General features: G+C 43.3%; 1 protein-coding gene across 1 annotated transcript in view; it reads left to right on the forward strand.

Moving 5' to 3' along the window:
• Window positions 1-1785: 1785 nt before the first annotated feature.
• LOC121584407 (COMM domain-containing protein 10) overlaps window positions 1786-17998 on the forward strand; it is a 42530-nt gene continuing 26317 nt past the window's right edge. The window contains exons 1-5 of the mRNA XM_041900253.1: window positions 1786-2130; window positions 2547-2637; window positions 3002-3112; window positions 5026-5181; window positions 6423-6533. Coding sequence (XP_041756187.1) covers window positions 2102-2130; window positions 2547-2637; window positions 3002-3112; window positions 5026-5181; window positions 6423-6533 — 498 coding nt within the window. The 5' untranslated portion in view covers window positions 1786-2101. The remainder of the gene's footprint in view (window positions 2131-2546; window positions 2638-3001; window positions 3113-5025; window positions 5182-6422; window positions 6534-17998) is intronic.

Genomic DNA, 17998 nt, shown 5'->3' on the forward strand with positions numbered 1-17998 from the left:
CTTAATTGGGGAGGACGGGCTCCTGGTAATGGCTGGAGCAGAATATGTGGAATGGCATCAAACACATGGTTTCCATGTGTTTGATGCCATTCCATTTGCTCCGTTCTACCAATTATGAGCTGTCCTCCCCTCACCAGCCTCCATTGATATGATGATGTAAGCTGAAATTGTATATCTTTGTCTTATCTGTATACACAATGGTTTAAACAAATTATCTTGTCTTATCAAAAATGTTTCTCTTGATTTTAATCAGTGCATGTATGTTTTTGTTTTGTTTTTTTGCAACTTAATAAAGTATTGAATCATTTTATGCCTATTTGGAATTTGTGTTGGCAGTTAGAGGTTTCATTGTATTCAATAATGGAATAGTGCAGTTAAGTATGTTTGTCTGAAAGAAGAGCAAGTTGGACCGCTGTTTGATCTAAGTAGGTAACATCTTATGGACAGGCATCCCATGATTGCATTCTTGTTGTCGGTAGCTTCTGTGAGAAACCAAACACATTTTGAAGTGATAGGTGCTCCATGCTACTACGTAAAGCAATACGCCATCATAAAGTATATTAGTGGCCAGTACTTGACTAAACAAAAATGCCATTGATAATTGATTGACAATTTACTGCGATATCCAATAAAGTCATGCACAAATATACTATGTGCAGTTTGGTCATCACGCAGGAGAGTGCGAATTCTCACGACCGGCTCGGCGGGGAAAAAATACGATGGAAGTGGATTCTGACTCTAATGGCGGTAGAATCAAGAAGAATTGGACTATTGTCCAAAAGAAAGGGAAACGGAGCAAAGTAGAGTACAGTGATGAGAATGTCACTTCGTATCTTGTAGGAGTACGGTTTGTAAATGAGGAGCAGCTGATTGAATTACCAATCGTGAGGAATCCATTTGAGATATCCAAACTGGTGGAGCGAGTGCAGGGTAGAGTGAAGGCTGTGACGATCAAAATTCGTACAAATTAATTTTTGTGCTTCTGAGGATCAGAAGAAACGTGTGTTAAGTTTGAAGTGTCGTGTGTGTCTCTTAGGAACAGGGCACCCCTCAAGAGGGTTATATCTGGAGTCTCGTGGGAAGTAGATGTTGACGGGATGAAAAATATTCCTGGAGTGATTGATGCTCGCCGGATGAATCGTGTGGTGAATGAAGAAAAAGTAAAGAGTTTATCTGTTCTTTTGTTTTTAGATATGGAGTCTCTCCTTACTCAAGTGCAGTTACGGTATATTAACTACAGAGTCAGAGCATTTATCCCAAGACCAATGTGATCATTGTAAAGCTTTTGGTCATGTAGAAAGTCTTTGGGGGTGGCCGAGATATACAAGATGTGGGAAATATAATATGTGTTATAAAAGTGAAGAAAATGTGACATGTTGTAATTGGGGTGGGAATCATGAAGCCACGTCTTCTGAATGCCCCACAAGGGTAAAGGAGAATGACGTGGGGCAAAATCAGGGTTGTACAGAGCATTTCATATGCAGAAGCTGTGAAAAGGGTTGAGGGTTTGAATGTTGCACCAGAAGAGTCCATTGTTGGTTAAGGGCTGTAAGTAAGCATTTCACGGTAATGTCTACACTATGGAGAACTAAAAGAAGGAAGAAGTGGGAGTTTTGTTTGTTTTGGCAATGTACTGTTTTTATTAGGGTGGGTTATTGGAATCACTATTAAGTATGTTTTTTGGGGGTTTCAAATCGTCCGGTTGGTGGCGGCAATACAACTTTTGGATGTAGTCCGCCATAAAACCCACAGAAGAAGAAGAATAACGTATGACTGCACGTGACTGCTTTAGGGCAAGTTTTGCGCAGCTTTTATGCAGCAAAATTCGTACAAATGTTTATTTAATTGTCAGTTCGTATGCAAACCAGTAATATATAATTTATTGTTAATTATAACAGCATAGATGACAATCTTATATCAAGTTGATTTGTTATTTGTGTGAAATAAAGTGGTTCAGTGAATGAACGCGCAATGTAGATGGTCGCGAAGGCTGTGTTTCACAACAGGAAGAGAACAGAAGGATGACTGCTGTTGCATTTTGTAGTAACAGATTTAAACTTTGAAACGAATACTATATTTGTTAAACATACAGAAGACAGTGATGGCTGCCATAATCACAGAAACACAAAGGTAGGCATTTAGTTTACGTTTATTCTACTTCAAGGTAACACTGATTTTCTAAATGAAACGTTAAGCTAGCAAGTTAATTAGATAGCTAACGTTAGCGACTGTTAATTAGTTTGCAAGAAGCTTAGCTAAATATAAGTCGAAAAGTCATCTTTCTAGTCAATCTTTATTAAATTGCACGAGGGTCTCACTCTCTATAGCAATATTTACATGAAAAATATAACTAGCCATGTTCCAGCCATAAGAATCTGACTTTAGTTCATTTCTTAAGGGGAGATGGAACGAACGTTACAGTACGACCGTAATGTCGGTGATCTTTAGGATAGTCCTACTCATCCATTCATGACAGCAGTTTCATCCATTTCTGTTAGTTAGCTTAGTGTGCGCCACACAATCTGACATTGTTATTCAATCCACAGCATAAAAGAAGCTGTGACTTTCATCAACACAATTGAACTGAATAAGTTATCCAGACTTCTTTCACGAATTCTGCAGAAACTTCACCTGAAGGTAGGTGTCTCCAGAGAGCAAGTCAGGTGGCGTATAATTGGCATAACATAGACATATGTTCCTAAGTACTCTTGCCTGGTCTCTCTTGCCAACTCCATTGCTGTCATTGTCAAGCCTGACAATTCACTAAGGATTAGTTGGTAAGAGAGACGAAAGACTGGCACCCAGGCTACACAAACTCAGTATCATGCATGATAAGCCTAATTTGGGTTTACTAGAATAGTGCAAGTGCCACTGGTGTTATTGCATTTCTAGTGCCGTCAAACATCAGGCTTTAGTCATGATATTACTGCAGCCCACTTGAATCATCATTTTTCCAGTGCACATGTTTACGAAGAATGATGCAGTTACTTGTGTCCCTCAGGAAGAGCGCACGTTTAGTGAGGAGGAAGAACAGAAACTGCAGAGTGCTCTGTCATTGGACAAGCAGGATCTCAGTCTGGTGCTGGATACAGCTGCCTTCATTCTAGAACAGGTAAGTAGGCCTTGATGTTCGCCTCAACTCTAGCTACACTACATGACCAAAAGTATGTGGACAGCTGCTCGTCGAACATCTCATTGCAAAATCATGGGCATTAATATGGAGTTGGTCCCCCCTTTGCTGCTATAACAGCCTCCACTCTTCTGGGAAGGCTTATCACTAGATGTTGGAACATTGTTGCAGGGACTTGCTTCCATTCAGCCACGAGCATTAGTGAGGTCAGGCACTGATGTTTGGCGATTAGGCCTGGCTCGCAGTCGGCGTTCCAATTCATCCCAAAGTTGTTCGATGGGGTTGAGGTCAGGGCTCTGTGCAGGCCAGTCAGTTCTTCCACACCTATCTCGAGAAACCATTTCTGTATGGACCTCGCTTTGTGCACGGGGGCATTGTCATGCTGAAACAGGAAAGGGCCTTCCACAAACTGTTGCCACAAAGTTGGAAGCACAGAATCGTCTAGAATGTCATTGTATGGTGTAGCGTTAAGATTTCCCTTCACTGGAACTAAGGGGTCTAGTCCGAACCATGAAAAACAGCCCCCATTATTCCACCTCCACCAAACTTTACAGTTGGCACAATGCATTCGGGCATGTAGCGTTCTCCTGGCATCAGCCAAACCCAGATTTGTCCGTCAGAATGCCAGATGGTGAAGCGTGATTCATCACTCCAGAGAACGCATTTACACTGCTCCAGAGTCCAATGGTGGCAAACTTTACACCACTCCAGCAGACGCTTGGCATTGCGCATGGTGATCTTAGGCTTGTGTGCGGCTGCTCGGCCATGGAAACCCATTTCATGAAGCTCCTGACGAACAGGTCTTGTGCTGACGTTGCTTCCAGAGGCAGTTTGGAACTCGGTAGTGAGTGTTGCAACCAAGGACAAACGATTTTTATGCGCTTCAGCACTCGGTGGTCCCGTTCTGTGAGCTTGTCTGGCCTACCACTTCGCGGCTGAGCCGTTGTTGCTCCTAAACGTTTCCACTTCACAATAACAGCACTTACAGTTGACCGGGGCAGTAATTTGACGAACTGACTTGTTGGAAAGGTGGCATCCTATGACGGTGCCACGTTGAAAGTCACTGAGCTCTTCGGTACGGGCCATTCTACTGCCAATGTTTGTCTATGGAGTTTGCATGGCGGTGTGCTCGATTTTATACACCTGTCAGCAACGGGTGTGGCTGAAATAGCTGAATCTACTAATTTGAAGGGGTGTCCACATACTTTTCTATATATAGTGTAGAATAAAATATATTTAGTTCATTGTTGCACAGTTAACCTATCTTTTCCAGTCTAGTGTTTAGTGTACTGTTGCCCAGTTTGAAGCTGATTGAGAATTTCTAGGTGTCACATAAAGAGCAATTTAAAACATGATGTTTGAAGTGTTCACTGTGCACAAGTATCCAAAGTATGTACATTGAAACCCTTTTATGGTGCTATTGGTGATGAGGATATAAAAGCAGTAGGCTACTGCCTGAAAGAAAGGTCACAACATGCTTTGCGGAGCATCATTGTTATAACAGTGTGTTACATAAGCGCCAGATGCCAGCCAAATAGCTGACTACTAACTAACTTCAGAAGCATTGACTTTCATCAATGCAATTCACCAAGAATTCTGCAGAAACCTCACCTGACGGTAGGTTTCTCCACTGAGCAATATGAGTTGAGGTGTCATGTGTAGAATTGGCATAACATCCTAATGGAATGGCCACGTACATGTATATTTTTTCCTCAGTGAAGCTTGGTTGGATGCTCAGTACCATTCAATATGTTTTTTGCAGTCAAGTGACTGCTGTCATGAGAGAAGAGATTTTCCATGTACACCTAGATTTAGCATCTAAACATGTATTATGCGACGGTCAATAAAAAAGTGCTTTGAGTCTTATTGCAGATCCTCTCTCTATCTCTATTCAGACTGTCTATCATAATGTGAAGCCTGCATCCCTGAAGCAGCAGCTCGAGAAAATCCATCTCTCCCCAGAGACGGCGGAGGCCTTCTGCCAGGCCTGGACCACTGTCGGCCCAGATGTCGTGGAGAAGATCAGGCAGAGGATTTTTGCTCCCAAAAAGGTGAGGTGTGTCCATGGCAGTGCGATAATTCTGCCCCTGCAATGCCGTTTAAGCTTTATTTATAACGTACGTACTCAACGCAAGATTGCAATTACTGGAGCTACGAGAAATGGCGATCCTGCGTAGTTGCGTCCAGTTGCAAATTGCGTTGCTGCACACATTTGCATATTTTTGCTACACAAGTACATAGAACGGCTAATTGCGTTATTGCATTGCGTATGTACGCAAGGTATAAATTAGGCTTTCCTGTCTCTGGTGGATATGCAATGAAAGCGGCGAACGTTCTTTGTGCCATTAAACCAGTCCAGTTGAGCCAGAGTCCCGAGCAACATTGGCATGCATAGGAAACTGCCAGATCCAACTGATCATTTGAACATAAAATATTATACAAATCTCTGTGTATGTTAACACCATAGAATAGAGTCAAAGCAGGCATAGCCTGTGATGTTGTCATGATAATCTCAGCGACAGCAGTCTTCGGGGGTGTCCCAAATGTCACCCTATTCCCTATATAGTACACTACCTATGGTCCCTGGTCAATAGTAGTGCACTATATAGGGAATAGGGTGACATTTGGGAAGTAGTTTTAGCAATGTGCCCCTTGGGAGGCTGGAGTGGGTGTCATCACACTTGGTGCTGTGACGTCCTGGGACCACACAGAGAGATCTCCGGGTATATTATGCCACTCTGCATCATAAAACACTTAGCCCACCCCCTCCTCTAAGCACACCTAATCTATTTCACTGTTAAGGCAGATTAATGGAGCGTCCATCTATAAATCTGCCACTTAGCGATCCCCTTGGGCCTCTGCTTTAAATGTGCTTTCACTGTACCATCCAACTGATCAGGGCCCGGTTTCCCAAAAAGCACGTTAGAACCTTCGTAGGAGCATCGTTAAATCTCAGAGCCGTTTCCCAAAATCATTGTTACTAAAGTTGCACTTAAATGCTTGTTATTTACCGACTGCCTCAGCTAAGTCTGTCGTTAGGTGCTTTCTTGCCCTTCCACATCACTTTATACAAGATCTGCGCTAAACATAGAATCAAGATTTTGAACTATGCATCGTTTAAACACTCGTAAGCCTAAGTTCCATCGCTATCGGGAAACCCGGCCCATAATGCTAGAATCCTTAATGAGTGAAACTGCCAAGTCCGCTGGGGATATTGCAACAACAATGAAGTTACTGAAAACAACGAACACTATTTAAATTGTTTTTATCATGGTGTCTGTGTGGTTGATAGCTGGAACATGTCGGATGGCAGCTCAACCTTCAGATGGCCAAGTCCACCCAAGCCAAGTTGAAGGAGCCACATGCAGTGCTGGAGCTCGGCGTCAGAAATGAGGATTCTGAGGTAAATAGCCTACTTCACACTGTGGAACACACACACACCTTTGTTACCCGCTCAAAACAGAGGGGCTGTTTACTTAACAGTTCTCAGGGGATCCATCCAATCTTCCAAATGGATGCTAATTCTGCATGTGTCCCTCTTGACACTGAAGCAGACCTGAAACCAGTGAGCAGGGAGCTTGTTAACGATGGCCTCAAGGGCCTGCTTTCCTTTTAGTCCTGTGGAGTCTGTATCTGTACAGTGTCAGTAGACCATGTATGTCCATCCAAATGGACAGCATCTGCAGATTTTTATCAGAAAATGTGAACCTAATGGTTCCATTGGTTGTTATGGTAACACCAGGTTTATCAAGTGTTCCTGTTTATGGTGTATTGTTTAGTATTCTGTCCCCAGAGTGCGCTCACACTCTCTCTCACACTCTCTCTCTCTCTCTCTCACACTCTCTCTCACACTCTCTCTCACACTCTCTCTCACACTATCTCTCACACTATCTCTCAATATTTAAATTGCATCAGTTCATAACAGTAATATGTGCTATTCTTTATCTCATGCACACTATAGCAGGATGATTAAAAAAATATCTCAATATTTCCTCCCAAGCAAGAAAAACATGAATCAATCAATTTATTTAAATCCACTTACATGGGCCCTGTTGGGAATAGATAGCTACAGGCCTGAGGCAAGCCAAGCTAATGGGAGGAGCAGCCACAATTCATCACAATCATCTGCTGGGAGGCTGTTCCTCTAACGCCCAAGAGGGGGCACTGTTGCCCCACAACAATTTATGGCTTTCCCAGGCTCTGCTGTCAACAGAGAGGAATGGCTTTCTGGTTCAACTTTTTAAACTGGAGATCAAGTGTATGGCTGTACACACAGTTTTTCTTCAAGTTGAGTTCCTTCATTGTTTTCTGTGTTGTAGATAATCTTGTAGGTCTTGTTTGGCTTCAGAGTTTCACAATATCATTAATAAACAAAAATATCCAATGCAATTCAATTCAGAAGTTATTCTGCATGCACGTCATAATAAAATAAGAAGTATCTCTGAAACCAATTCAGTGTGAGTGTTGATTTGAAAGGAGAAGGTTTGATAATACCCTGATAGCCTTCCAGGTAGTGTGACATTGTATCTCTGAGAGGGAGGAAACAGGAGAGGTGGTGGTGGCGGAGGAGGAGGACAGCTGTACATTATTGATTTGGAAGCCAAGCATCAGAGGTAGAGAACTCCCACCTGATCAGTGTCTTGCTTCATCAGGCCAATCCCAGAGGACGAGCAGGCAGATCTCCAGTAGTGTATAGTATGAAACCTGTCTCCTCTCCTCACCGTCCAAACCAGCCAGGGAGCAACTGGAGTTACATATCCCTAACACACACACACACACACACACACACACGCACATGAACGAACAGTCTCTCAGATGTTACTTGGAGTCTGAGACGGTAAAATCCTTCAACAGTCTGTGGGCCTCCCTCTCTCTCATCTCTCTGTCCCTCAGCATTAGAGGATTCCGTTGCTCACTGCTCTAAATGGACCAGTTCGGGCACAAGCTCATTATACATGTGTTTGTAGACATATCTAATTAAAATAAGCCTACCAGTGTGCTAATTTAATGTAACCTTCAGTATGAGTCATAGAATGGTTATTCATTTATAGATATTTGATCCGATGGTCTAAGGCAGGGAGGGGTATTCAACTCTTACCCTACGAGGTCCGGAGCCTGCTGTTTTTCTGTTCTACCTGATAATTAATTGCACACACCTTGGTGTCCCACGTCTTAAACAGTCCCTGATTAGAGGGGAACAATGGGGGGGGGGAAGCAGTGGAACTGGCTTCAAGGTTGAATTTGAGGGGTCTAAGATATATTATAAACTGGGTGGTTCGTCTGCTCTAATTATGTTGGTAACCAGTTTATAATAGCAATAAGGCACCTTGGGGGTTTGTGATATATGGCCAATATACCACGGCAAATGGCTGTATCCAGGCACTCCGCATTGCTTCGTGCATAAGAACAGCCCTTAGCCATGGTATATTGGCCATATACCTCACCCCCTCATGCTTTATTGCTTAATTAGGTTGAATGTGTATTAAGTTGATTACTATGGAATTGCTTCGATCCAAGTTGGGTGACTTTTAGAATTGTGTCAGTGTATTGACGGTTCTTGTCAAACGTGCTCGTCTCTTCCTCAGAACGTTTTCATCTCCACCTCAAAACTCTGCCCTCTCGTATCACACCTAACTAATCCTGCACCCTACCCCTACAGACTAGTGTTTTCTGGCGTCCTACTTCATATAGATAAATAGATTATGCCTAATTGTATTTTTCTGTTCCGTCATATTCATGAGGTTACTGTTGTTGGTTGCCATTTCCCTGTAATGCTATTCCCAGCCAGTGAGTGCCTAACTAATTATATTTCGTCAAATCTACTTGTTTTGTATCAAAGCGTCTGACTTGAAAGACTTCTGATTCTAATGTATTTATCCACTGAGGAGCGAAAGCTCTTTGTTGGAATTCTCCCAGTGATGCGGTGACCTCATTTACTATCACCTAGAGATAAAGAATGCAATTAAACATTACATTTTGACTTATGAAGAGGTGATTATCCCTATTCAAAACATCTACGCTCCTTTCCTCACATTTCTGCCACAGATGATTGCTACAAGTTTAAAACACAAAGCCCTGAAAGTTGCACAAAGCTCGGTTTCCATCTCCCCCACCCTTCCCGACCCCAAAAACAGAGCTAACAAGCAGTCTTAGAAATAAAACCTCTTCCTGTTATTTGACGGTTTATGTCAGGCGATCAATATATTCAGATAGCTTAAACCAAAATGGTGGCAGGCAGACTGACACCCCTTCAAACTCCCACCCGTCACATGGCACAATAAAGCCTTGTCTGGGGCTTGTCTTCCTCTTCATGGCCCAGGATGCTTTGTGCAGCCATCTTTTGGGCTCCTTTCTCCTTGGTGATTAGTTTTTTTTCTCCTTTGGGATCCCATTCAGGGTGCCCATTGTTCTGTGATTATCCATTCCTCTGGTGATGTGTACAGCCCAGTGGCATAATAGTACCCATACAATGATGTCACAGCTTTATTTGCTGCGGGGACCATTGATTTCACCCCCTTTTCTGCCTCTCCTAATTTTCTATACCCCAATTCTGTGCTTCTTAAAAAGCTTGGGGGATTTGTGGGAGTTTAGCACACCCACGATACATGTTGGATGCAGATATGAGCGGGGAAGGTGGCAAATCCATCCAAACACACATTTAATTCCCATTTGTTTGTCTTGTTTGGTCTCAGATCTTGGTTCTCAAATCTGAGCTAGTTGTTTTGCCCTGTACAACACGGTTTCTTCAGCAAAATGTAAATTGCCAGATGACAATTGTTTTTCTTTCTGCAGTAGCAAAGTTATTTTTAGGTGTTAGCCAATGTTTTTGTTCGAGGTGTTGTTTAAGGTGGTCTGGGCTCTCTCTCTCTCTCTCTCTCTCTCTCATTCGTACACGTTTACGTGGATTCTGACATCTCAAACAAGCCCTGTTGATTGTGTAATGGGAAGAAAAATCATAACTTGTCATCTCAATGAAGGCTGTGGCATGAAGTGAGGTGAAATACCTAGCCTCATTTTTATATTGATATACCATACACTTTTCTATGTGACTTTTTTGCTCTGTAAGATTATCTTGGGTATATAGTTATTTAGCTGTCTGTCTGTGCTGTGTTCGATGTTGGAAAAACATCTTCGTCCACTATTTCTATATGATAACACATAATGGTTATGAAAGGGTAGTCATTAGTGTATGGTTTTCCTTGCCAGTCCTGGTAGGTACTGTCAACAGCCCTTTAATGACAGACAAGGGTTTTTCCTTCTATATCAATGAAATGTCACTCTTACAGCATACTCCTTTTGAATGTTTACATCTTTGAGGATTCTGTTGAAAGGTGCTGCATGTAATGCAGGAAAACAATCAAGTATGTACCGCACTACTTAAAGATAGACATGCCCTGGGTAGGCTACATAGTGAATAATATTGCATGGAAATGAAAGGCCTTTTTTCAGTATTATGTCTTGAACTGTTAAATGTGGCCTATTTTCTTTGTTCTGTATTTCCCCCTAAAGATGTATGACTACGACAATGCTGCGGATAGTTGGTTGACCACTTCACACCATTTATGTCCAGCATCGGATTGGATTTAGTTGATTAAACCTAGTGGATTTGGAGAGGGAGGCAGCTGTAGATGTTTGACCTGGAGGATGCTTGTTTCCCACAAGCCTAGTGTAAAAATGGACAAGGCTCTCCAGCTCTCACAGCCGCAGTGTCTGCATACCAGAGGGCTCAAGCTGGCTGCCTAGACAATCACTAGGGTTGCCACACAGAAGAAGCTCTACAGTAGTGAATAGCAGCCATCAGCCTCGCCTCTCCCTCCTCCCTGGGCCAAAGCATACATTCTACTAAATGTATACAGTTTCAAAATGGAGGCCATGGTGGGTCCATGTATCCCGGCATTTGGCATGCCACTGTTTCTGTCATTTAATTTGAGCACATTGTTTCCAGCATGAGCTGCTCTTGAAAGGGCTGTGGGGTTGGCCCTTGGCATCGTGATAAGTGCATAGTGCCTAGTCCGTAGCAGGCAAAGCTCCCTCTAATCGTTTTGTTATGGCTTATACTTGTCCTGTTTATTGCATGTTCATCTTGCCAGAATTAAATAGTCTGTGCCATGCTTTCCAACCTGAGCCCCTTGTAGCGAGGCTGTAAGACATCCCCAGAGAAAGTTCAGTCAGTGTTGGTTTAACCTATTACATTGTGGCAACCGTGTGGCAATATTCTCCAATTTACACTTCCAAAAAATGAATTGTAGAAAAAGAGGATTTGATGAAAGAAAGAGTTTTTGAATATCACTCTGCAGCACACTAGCTTTATGTGCTATGTTATTAATGTGTCACTCACAATCTGCAGCCACAATAGATTCTGTGTCAGTCAACCCTTCATCCACAGTGTGACTTCCCAACAGGCTGAATGAGAGATCTGAAATGGAATGCGTGGAAAGTGTTGAATACTGTTTGTGCCGAGCTATTTCGGCCATTCAGAAGATGAGTCATGACATGTGAATAGATGCAGTGAATCCATGCATTGGTTAGAAGAGCGCCTCTCTCTCTCTGTCTCTCCCCCCCCTCCCCCCCACACAATCACTGGCATCTTCTTTGCTTGCCTGAGTGTTATTAATGATATAATTCTTGTTAATCGCAGTATGACACTTGCTAGTGCTAAACATTTTGGAGGTCTAATGATAGCCGAATGTTCTATACAGAGAGAAGAGGTGGTGTTAAGACAGTTTTACCTGAGAAAGTAAGGGTTTTGCTCCATTGTTCCCACCTGTGTACATACCTTTCTTTGATCTGATTCAGTATTTACCTGGCACTAGTGGGTGTCTGTGTGTATAACCCTCTTTCTCTCTCTCATATACTGTTAGATATACGTACAAAGGAGTAAAATGGGGTTTGTTTTTGTTGTATTCAGTGGTGTGTGTGGTTGTGGCAGATCCCCATTGCGTGTCTGATCAAACCCCACACGCAGACCTATAACCCCACACGCAGACCTTTAACCCCACACGCAGACCTTTAACCCCACACGCAGACCTTTAACCCCACACGCAGACCTTTAACCCCACACGCAGACCTTTAACCCCACACGCAGACCTTTAACCCCACACGCAGACCTTTAACCCCACACGCAGACCTTTAACCCCACACGCAGACCTTTAACCCCACACGCAGACCTTTAACCCCACACGCAGACCTTTAACCCCACACGCAGTCCTTTAACCCCACACGCAGACCTTTAACCCCACACGCAGACCTTTAACCCCACACGCAGACCTTTAACCCCACACGCAGACCTTTAACCCCACACGCAGACCTTTAACCCCACACGCAGACCTTTAACCCCACACGCAGACCTTTAACCCCACACGCAGTCCTTTAACCCCACACGCAGACCTTTAACCCCACACGCAGACCTTTAACCCCACACGCAGACCTTTAACCCCACACGCAGACCTTTAACCCCACACGCAGACCTTTAACCCCACACGCAGACCTTTAACCCCACACGCAGACCTTTAACCCCACACGCAGACCTTTAACCCCACACGCAGACCTTTAACCCCACATGCAGACCTTTAACCCCACACGCAGACCTTTAACCCCACACGCAGACCTTTAACCCCACACGCAGACCTTTAACCCCACACGCAGACCTTTAACCCCACACGCAGACCTTTAACCCCACACGCAGACCTTTAACCCCACACGCAGACCTTTAACCCCACACGCAGACCTTTAACCCCACACGCAGACCTTTAACCCCACACGCAGACCTTTAACCCCACACGCAGACCTTTAACCCCACACGCAGACCTTTAACCCCACACGCAGACCTTTGTTTAGAGCAACCAGATGAATTATAGATACAGGAAGCAGAACGCAGCATCAGGAAGCAGCATCAATATGTCACTTTCATGCGCAGTTCTTCCCATCAGATTGCTCCATGGGAAATGGCTCAGCAGGCCTAAAGAGATGCCCACAGCATCCCACTCTCTAGAAACCATTTCTGTTTCATGTCTGTGTGCCGTCGGCGTTAAATCGATCCCCACCATAACACAAACAAGCCTTTTCAACACCAAAGCAACATTGTTTAAATTTGAGACGGGGGGCATAAGATGTGCTTGAAAAGCTTTGTTAAAGCAATCACTGGTTGGTAACGCTACAGTGCATTCGGAAAGTATTCAGACCCCTTGATTTTTACCACATTTTGTTACGTTACAGCCTTGTTCTAAAATTGATTTAAATAGTTTTTTTCCCTCATCAATCTACACACAATACCCCATAATGACAAAGCAAAAGCAGGTTTTTAGAAATGTGGGGAAATCACATTTACGTAAGTATTCAGACCCTTTACTTAGTACTTTGTTGAAGCACCTTTGGCAGTGATTACAGCCTCGAGTCTTTTTGGGTATGACGCTACAAGCTTGGCACACCTGTATTTGGGGAGTTACTCCCATTCTTCTCTGCAGATCCTCTCAAGCTCTGTCAGGTTGGATGGGGAGCGTCGCTGCACAGCTATTTTCAGATCTCTCCAGAGACATTAGATCGGGTTCAAGTCTGGGCTCCGGCTGGGCCATTCAAGGACATTCAGAGACTTGTCCCGAAGCCACTCCTGCATTCTCTTGGCTGTGTGCTTAGGGTCGTTGTCCTGTTGGAAGGTGAACCTTTGCCCCAGACTGAGGTCCTGAGCGCTCTGGACAAGGTTTTCATCAATGATCTCTCTGTACTTTGCTCTGTTAATCTTTCCCTTGATCCTGACTAGTCTCCCAGTCCCTGCCGCGGAAAAACATCCCCACAGCATGATGCTGCCACCACCACCATGCTTCACCGTAGGGATGGTGCCAGGTTTCCTCCAGACGCTTGGCATTCAGGCCAAAGAGTTCAATCTTGGTTTCATCAGACCAGAGAATCTTGTTTCTCAAGGTTTGAGAGTCCTTTAGGTGCCTTTTGGCAAATTCCAAGCGGGCTGTCCATGTGCCTTTTACTGAGGAGTGGCTTCCGTCTGTCCACTCTATCATAAAGGCCTGATTGGTGGAGTGCTGCAGAGATGGTTGTCCTTCTGGAAGGTTCTCCCATCTCCAAAGAGGAGCTCTGTCAGAGTGACCATCGGGTTCTTGGTCACCTCCCTGACCATGGCCATTTTCCCCCAATGCTCAGTTTGGCCGGGTGGCCTGCTCTAGGAAGAGTCTTGGTGGTTCCAAACTATTTCCATTTAAGAATGATGGAGGCAACTGTGTTCTTGGGGACCTTCAATGCTGCAGACATTTTTCGGTACCCTTCCCCAGATCTGTGCCTCGACACAATGGCTGTAACGTAACAAAATGTGGAAAAAGTCAAGGGGTCTGAATATTTTCAGAATGCACTGTAAATGTTTTTTATTCCTTTAGGCTATATCATAAACAATTCAGGCAAGTTTTTGAAGAATACGGTTGCAGCTCTTTTCAGGTCTCTCTTCAGGTCTCATCGGGTTGATAAAACCTGTGTATTTTTGTACAACGTTGAATTAATGAAAGCATGCCTACGTCAGTACAGTACTGTATTGCCTATTAGGAATACTCTGTGTATCCATAGCTATAAACTGATCTCTGCTACTCTGCTCTCTTGTCCTTGGTCCCTGTGTATCGACTCTTATCATCATCAAACCTGATTAATGGCGACGTGGCTTATAGTGGCACTGAACTTCTTAAAGCATTAACCAATCATTTTCTGCTGCGTTGCGCATTTTCAATGAAATATGGGATGGATTGGAAAGAACATATAAGCAATTTACTTACGTTCCCTGACCATATCCTCTGCTCTGCCATATGTCTCCATTATTGTTCTATTAATAGCGGGAGTTCTTATCGGTTGTTGGATCATAAAGGCTGTGTGGACACAATACTTGGAACCCACTCCCTGTTGGAGTTTATCCGCTGGGATCTGCTCGGCAGAGATGGGGGCTTAGAAAATCAAGCAAGCTCTACATGATGAGACCAGATGGCTTTATTGCATCAGGGCTTCATCAAAGCAATGCTAAATTCCAATGCATTCTCGGGCGAGCTAGATAGCGAAGGTAGTGCAGATAGCTGGCGTGGAGATATGGCTCTCGCAAACAAAGCTACATGAAAGATGTTAGGGAAACCTTGTTTATTGTTGTGGCGTCGCTAGTTACTTAGCTAAAGACGTGGAGAGAGGTAGAACTTAAGAGGCCCATGTTGTAGAGAGTGACAATCTCGCCGCAAATATCCAGAGTGACTCAAAATTAACATCTAGCGTTTTGTATCAAACACTTCTCATTTCAACTCTAAAACCTCTAAAATGAATTGAAATAGTGTTAAATAAACATGACTGATCAACTATTTATGCTGTATTTCAGGGGAAGCGCGGTTGGAAATTACGCTGTTCAAGCACTGAAATGTATACTGGATTCAGACACGTAGATGGGATTTGAATCAATAGACCTTAGCTTTGCCATAGAAAGAATGAATCAAGCTAGTTTTATTTTCTCTTTGCTGGCTGGCTGGGGCCTGTCATACATCGAATACTTTGTGTGCTTTAAAAAGTTCAGTCAGGTATAAATATGCATAGGATTTAACCTGAAAGTTAAAACAGTCAAACAATCCCTTCTTTGGTGAATTCTACTTAATCATTCAAACATTTTGTAGGTCATGGGCCTGGGGACCCCATAGTCTGCCTGTGCCATTGCCTTCTCCTGATCCAGGTTAGAATAAAGCCCATATCAAACGAAAAAGCGTTTTTTTATTTGCGTGAACGAGCATGTACACGCTGGAATCAGAATGCACTGTAGTGAATGCGAGAAAACAGACGGGCCGTCATGCGTTCTAATCTGAAGTCTATTTTTCTTGCGTTTACGCTAAGCAATGCTGGTAAAGTGAGAAAATGAACAGTTTGCATTGACATCTGGAATTGTGACATAGTATAGTTAAAAAGTGTCTTAAGTGTTTCTAAGTTTAGCTGCCAGTACCAATAATACACAGGCCTATTTGAAAACAATAACTTTATGCCTACCTTTGTTGATTTCGAGCACAGGCATATAGCCTAGGCAGGCTACGGCCGGGAAACTCGAGGAACTCCGTTCAAGAGAGAATACTGTTATGTAGAAAGAACGAGACTAGCTAAATTCTATATGAAGTGCTCGGGTGCATAAGCTTCCTTCCTGAGCCAACATAACAGGAGGCAGGTACGGTGGCTCCCGAAGGACATATAATGTAGCTCAGTTTGCAACGCCAGGGTTGTGGGTTCGATTCCCAAGGGGGGCCAGTATGAAAAATAAACTAACTGCAAGTCGCTCTGGATAAGAGCGTCTGCTAAATGACTAAAATGTAAATGTAAATGTAAATATAAGGTGAGTCAAAAGGAGCACGCAACAATCATTCACAAGGGCTACATAGCGAACATCACAAACACAACTGTTTATTATGGATTCTCGTGACAATTAAGTTGGCATACGCTATGCAGTGTATGTGAATTGACGCTCTCTACTCACACGCAAAGTTTGACGCCGTTGACGGCGTCTCTCTGTGTGGTTTCGGCTTAACAGTATACTCACGTTAACCCAGAACCACATTTTGTGCTCTTATTTGCACAATCTTACCTTCCGATTTTAAGTGTCAAAGTTGTCTCTCAAAATGCTAGTCCAATACATTATGTGCCTCTTGAAAAACCGCCCCCCCCAGTGTTTTTTACACCTGGTTTTGCAGACCGAACAGCAACTAGCTAGCCAAGGTGATATTACATGATGTTTCTGTGATTGTCCTGAAGTACCATTCGAGGGTATACACAGTGCTAGAATACTACCCCTTGTCTTCATTAGACACAGTACATAATCCTGTTGTAGGTCCCATACTGCAGTAGGACAAACAGGACAGCACCCCCCTGAGACCCTGACCTTTTAGAGTTGCGTGTTATGGACTCACAAAGGATGAGTTAAGCTCAGAGGTGCTGATAAAGCATGACTGCTCACACTCAAAGCTGAAGACGTTTGACCTTTTTGTTTTTGACCATTCATGCGAATGTGCTAGCCTCATCAAGGTGCTCTGCAAGGTGCTTTGCTGTGCCCTATTTTTAATTATTCAACCCAAATTTGAGGGGAGCTGTTTTTTAAAACTGCTCCTACTGTAGTTCATCTAACACTGCATCTGTTTTAATGGTCTGGGTGATGGTCCATCCTAAATGTCATAAGAGCAGCAACCGAATATCATCTGGGGTTTCAGATAATCGGCAAGCGATGTGGATGGTGATGGCGAAGTGAACTGCAGTTGACCTGAAAGACTAACAGACATGTCTACGCACCTCAGCCTAGACTTGAACCACTCAAAAATAGTTATTATTTAGGAGCAAATTACATGGCAGCTCTACACACATTGCAGTCGTAATTATAAAGTCTAATTTCTGTATCACTTAATTATTTATGAACTGTTAGTGTCACACTGACCTTTTTCTGTTCACACTAATTATGTACTCATCCTCCAATCCCTACAGCTAAGAATGCTGGATTAATAAAGCAGAACTTTCACACCACACCAAGCAGCTCCTAGCTACAGTGGGGAGAACAAGTATTTGATACACTGCCGATTTTGCAGGTTTTCCTACTTACAAAGCATGTAGAGGTCTGTAATTTTTATCATAGGTACACTTCAACTGTGAGAGACGGAATCTAAAACAAAAATCCAGAAAATCACATTGTATGATTTTTAAGTAATTAATTTGCATTTTATTGCATGACATAAGTATTTGATCACCTACCAACCAGTAAGAATTCCGGCTCTCACAGACCTCTTAGTTTTTCTTTAAGAAGCCCTCCTGTTCTCCACTCATTACCTGTATTAACTGCACCTGTTTGAACTCGTTACCTGTATAAAAGACACCTGTCCA

This window comes from Coregonus clupeaformis, chromosome 16 (genome assembly GCF_020615455.1).
Source record: "Coregonus clupeaformis isolate EN_2021a chromosome 16, ASM2061545v1, whole genome shotgun sequence".
In the NCBI taxonomy this organism is placed as follows: domain Eukaryota; kingdom Metazoa; phylum Chordata; class Actinopteri; order Salmoniformes; family Salmonidae; genus Coregonus; species Coregonus clupeaformis.